This window comes from Benincasa hispida, chromosome 9 (assembly GCF_027475165.1).
Source record: "Benincasa hispida cultivar pf3 chromosome 9, pf3_genome.v1.1, whole genome shotgun sequence".
NCBI lineage: Eukaryota > Viridiplantae > Streptophyta > Magnoliopsida > Cucurbitales > Cucurbitaceae > Benincasa > Benincasa hispida.
Window position 1 is genome coordinate 61,362,906 of NC_143486.1, and position 5,520 is coordinate 61,368,425.

The following is a 5,520-nucleotide window of genomic DNA, read 5'->3' on the forward strand; positions in this document are numbered from 1 at the left end:
CCAACCCCATGAGTTAGCACTTTCCTCTGGTACAATGGCGTATGCAACTGGATAGATGTGACCATTTGCATCTAATGAGGTAGCTATTAACAATGTTCCTTCATACATCCCATACAAATGGGTTCCGTCAATTTGAAGTAGCAGCCTGCAATGCTTGAAACCCTCGATAACAGGTCCAAACGACCATAATGCACTACTGAACATTACAATTGACGGAACCCATTTGTATGGGATGTATGAAGGAACATTGTTTATTTATCCATTAAGAACATTAAATTTTTTCTTAGGAACATTGTTCAGTAGTGCGTTATGGTCATTTGGACCTGTTATCGAGGGTTTCAAGCATTGCAGGCCTCTACTTCAAATTGACGGAACCCATTTGTGTGGGATGTATGAAGGAACATTGCTAATTGCTACCTCAGTAGATGCAAATGGTCACGTCTATCCAGTTGCATATGCCATTATATCGGAGGAAAGTACTGACTTGTGTGGGGCTGATTTTTGAGGAATTTATAGGATCATGTGATGCATGGAAGGGAGGGAATATGTCTAATTTCAGGTAGACACAAAGGCATTATATCTGCAGTCAAAAACCCTAACAACGGTTGGGTTGGAGTACACCACAGATTCTGCTGGCGACATGTAGCGAGTAAATCATGTGGTGCATAGAAGCGATCATTTAGATAATACTAAGCGATCGTTTACCTAAATGTTACACAATTGTTTACTTTTTGTTAGGTAAATTTGTGCTAAATTGTAGAATACAATTGGTGTTGTACATTTAACCAAGCAAATAAATAACAAAGCGATCGTTTAGATAAATTTATGCTAAAATGACATATTGTACACGATCGTTTAGTAATTTATACACGATCGTATAGTAATTTACTAAACGACTACTAAACGATCGTGTTCAACAGACGCATTAATGCGGCGTACGGGGAAAAATAATAAAATAATCCCGAATGACTGGTTTAATTTTTTTTTTTTTAAATGCGGCGTACAGAGGTAAAAAATAATAAAATATTCCCGAGTGCGTCTCTTCAACAGGCGCATTCGGATGGGGACAAAAAAACTATCCCTTTTCCCTAAATAAGTTAGAAACTACCCATTTTCCCCAATTAACTTTCAAAACCACCCCTATCTAAATAACCCCTAAACTCACCAGTTTTTAGTGTGTTGAATGAATTAAAAAATCCGACTCATATGAGATGTCATACACAATTGACAACCCCCTCGGGTTCCTTGATTTTCAATTCAATGCAAGGAACGAAAGATAGATGAGAGAGAAGAGGACATTGAAATTAGAACACAAAAAACAAAAACAAAAATTCTTAAAAATTTCATCGAACGGCGTTTCTACGTATTCAAACTCAAACATGATATTTAATTTTTTATAAATTAATATAGTTTTTTAAGAAACAAAAACTTATTATAATTAAAAAAAAAAAAAAGAAATATAAAAGTTGACTTCAGATCTGATCCCCAAACCCCATTTCCAACACTACAGATTTTTGTTGGGTTTTGTTGTTCTTGGTTAGAAATGGAGAAGTACGAAACTATTATGGATTTGGGTTCAGGAAGTTTTGGTGTTGCTAAACTTTGTAGGAACAAACAAACCAAGGAGCTTGTGGCCATAAAGTTCATTGAACGGGGTCCTAAGGTTAATTCAATAATTTCTTTTCTTTTTTTTTTTCCTTTGAAATCAACCTTACTTTGTTTCTCATGCTTTAATATTAATTCGTTTTGGCAGGTCGATGAGAACGTGGAAAGAGAGATTATGAACCATCGATCGCTTCGACATCCAAATGTCATTCGTTTCAAGGAGGCAAGTTTTCTTTTTACTTCAATTTTTGCTTCTCATCACTCAAAAATGCATCATTTAGATTTAGGTTAAGGTTGTTAATTTTAAAATTTGCAGGTTATTTTAACTCCAACCCATTTGGGTATGGTGATGGAATATGCCTCTGGGGGAGAACTTTTCGAAATAATTTGTAATGGGGGTCGTTTTTCAGAAGATGAGGTCTATTATCTATCTATGCTCTCTCTCTCTCTCTATCTCTTATTTACTTCTAGTTGTCTGATCATGTAACTCTAGTTATGCGATTTTGTCATTGTCATATCCGATATCTCATTCCATTCAACTTCTTTTTACCTAAATTACCATTTGTTCATATGTTTTATTTTACCAAATCTACTTATCAAATGAGCAAATTTTTAATGAATCTTGACTTTTAAATGGCTTACCAAGTCAGAGATCATTGAAATTTTTTATTTCGCATGAGCATGATTATAAAGAACACATAAACAAAAACAAAGTATAGAAACAAATAGTGATTATTTAGCACAAAAAAACGAGTCATACTAAAAGGGGTTTGATGAAATTTATGATTTTTGTTATTCGATGTTTTGGTAATATAGGAGTAGAAGGATGAAGGAAAACTTTTTTTTTTTTTTTTTTTAGTTTTTTATAAACACTAATCTGAAGGTCGAGAGAAATAGAGAGAGACAGAGCAAAATGGAGGTTTCATGTTAGAGTTTCAACCTCACTATAATGATATTTAAATAAGCTTAAATACTACAAAATTAAGAGAGACCCAATGGACTTTTAGATATGGAAAATAGACATAAACTAAATAACATGACATGATATAAAATAGTACAACACAAGGTGCTTCCATTTCCAGCAAAAAAAGAGAGAGCTAGATGGGAGATTTTTGTTTTCGAGATTTCGAGGGGAAGATGAAGAAGATGGAAAGGAGGCCGAAGAAGTCCAAATTTTGAAAGGGAACCCAACAAGGAGGCAGTATAGAGATGTATTGGAAGAGAGAAGTATAGAGATGGATGCATCTTGAAATGCACCAAAGTATTATCCTAATCAAACGGTATTGTTGCCAATTTTTGTTATATTTTTTTATTTCTCACTACAATTTTTCTAATTTACTCATTTATCTTTATTTCTCTACTATATTTTGTATACTTAGCTTTAATCTATCTGATTCGCCGTACTAACATAAAATTTATACTATCAATTTTAAGAGTTAACAAGGTTGAATTCCATTGTCCAACATATTGTTAAAAAAAATAAAATAGACTTCACTAACTGTAATTATTTCCTTTTATTTACATTATACATTTTCTTCTATATCAAATATCTCTTTATTTCCTAGAAAAAAAAAATAACTAAAAACTTTGTTATCTCTGGATTTCATAGACTTCGCGCTTCGTAAGAATTAGTCGTGGGGCCCGACATCCAAAAAGGAAAATTTGTAGGTTTGTGATATTTGTTTAAACTCTTTGATCTTATTGATACAGGCAAGATATTTCTTCCAGCAATTGATTTCTGGAGTTAGTTATTTTCATTCATTGGTAAGATTAAAAGAATAAGCTCCACCTTATACTGTTTTTTGTTTAAAAATCGTAGACCATATTTTTGTTTGACACAATGCTTTGTGAAGGAAATATGTCATAGAGATTTGAAGCTAGACAATATTCTTTTAAATGGAAACCCAGCCCCGCGCTTGAAGATCTGTGATTTCGGCTACTCCAAGGTCTCTTTTAATATATGAGAATTTTATTTGATCATTCTAAGTTAACATGTCCTTACCTATGTCGTTGGTATCGTCAATTTGTTTTGCAGTCATCTCAGTTGTATTCAAAACCAAATATAACTGTTGATTTTACGGCATACGCAGCACCAGAAGATCTAGCGAAAGAACAATATGATGGAAAGGTACCTGAGATAATATAACTGCAATTAGATTATTACAAAGTGTACTGCCAAATTCCTTTGGCCTTGTTTTGAGATATAATCATATCTACATTATCTTCTCTTCTCTCATGTGTTTTAGTTGGCAAATGCATGATCATGTGGAGTTACTCTCTATGTTGTGTTGTTGTATTGTCAATTTGTTGTGTAGTTATACCCGTTGCATTCAACACCAGATACAAACGTTGGTTCTCCAACATACGCAGCACCAGAGGTTCTAGTAGAAGGACGGTATGATGGAAAGGTGGTTATGCACAATCCGATTACAATTACGTTATCATCGCAAAATCATATGCTAAAAATTCTTTGATTATGGTTTTGATTCATGCTAAGTCAATCATAATCGTATTTACATTGTCTTCTCTTTCGTTGTGTGTTTTAGATTGCAGACGTGTGGTCGTGTGGAGTTACTCTCTATATTATGTTGGTTGGTGCATATCCTTTCGAAGACCCGAACGAACCTAAAAACTTCCAGAAAACTATTGCGGTCAATTACTTCCCCTACTATATACTTATTTTAGTAAAGTTATCACGTTTCTCACTTTTGCTTTGTTCTTCTATAGCGAATAATGGCTGTACAGTACCAAATACCAGACTATGTTCAAATATCTCAAGATTGTCGACACCTACTCTCTTGCATCTTTGTCCGTAATCCCTCGAGGGTATTTTTCTATGACAAACTAATGTGTTTTTTCTCATTTCCTTATTTTGAGTTCTAAATACAAAATTATCTCCACTTTTTTAGTTTTGTTTGATATTTTGAATCGAAACTTCTAAAAGGGTAAAATGGTAGTGTAGGGAGTTTAATTAGCCTCCATATAATCTACCACATTGAAATCTATAAATTTAATCACAAAATACGAATTATATTTTCACTTTATCTTATACCTACATTTTTTTTTTTTGTTTTTTTTTTTTAAAGAAAAAACTAGTTAAAATTTCAGTTTGTAAAATGTAGTGAAGTAACATTATTTGCTTTCAATTTTTTAACTTCATTAAGATGTTGGGTTATATCACTTTCTCATCAATATAATTTATACAATATCGACACCATACAACAACAGAGAATATCGTTGAAAGAGATCAAGAATCACCCATGGTTCTTAAAGAACTTGCCAAGAGAACTACAAGAATCATCCCAAAGAATATATTATCAGAAGAATCATCCAACCTTCTCTTATCAAAGTGTGGAAGAAATCATGAAAAACCTGGAGGAGGCAAAAAACCCACCCCCATCATCTACAAGAATGATCGACTTTGGAGGGGGACCTGAAGAAGATGACGAGGAAGAGGAGGAAGATGAAGAATCAGAGCAAGATGAAGAAGAGGAAGATGAAGATGAAGAATCAGAGCAAGATGAAGAAGAGGAAGATGAAGATGAAGAATCAGAGCAAAATGAAGAAGAGGAAGATGCAGATGAGGAAGATGAAGATGAAGAATCAGAGCAAGATGAAGAAGAGGAAGATGCAGATGAGGAAGATGAAGATGAAGATGAAGATAAGGAAAATGCAAAAGTGAAGGAAGATGAAGATGAGGAAGATGAAGAAGTGAAGGACGATGACGAAGATGACAATTTTATATAGGAAAATTGTACTATATAGTAATATTTTTGTTTCCATTAAATTTGACAAAGATGACAATTTAATTAGAATTATGGAAAAGTGGCTATCTGCACATAGTTCTCATTTTTAAAATCCTAAAATGTCATCAATATATAAATACATACAATGCAACTAAATTTTTGCCTTTCA

General features: G+C 33.3%; 1 protein-coding gene across 1 annotated transcript; it reads left to right on the plus strand.

The window, feature by feature from the left end:
• Positions 1 to 1,365: 1,365 nt before the first annotated feature.
• Positions 1,366 to 5,520, plus strand: LOC120085340 (serine/threonine-protein kinase SAPK2-like). The gene is made up of 10 exons (XM_039041279.2): positions 1,366 to 1,663; positions 1,754 to 1,828; positions 1,922 to 2,023; positions 3,316 to 3,369; positions 3,459 to 3,551; positions 3,641 to 3,733; positions 3,921 to 4,013; positions 4,152 to 4,256; positions 4,333 to 4,431; positions 4,834 to 5,520. The coding sequence occupies exons 1-10, from the start codon at positions 1,544 to 1,546 to the stop codon at positions 5,350 to 5,352; spliced, it is 1,353 nt and encodes a 450-aa protein (XP_038897207.2). The 5' UTR covers positions 1,366 to 1,543; the 3' UTR covers positions 5,353 to 5,520.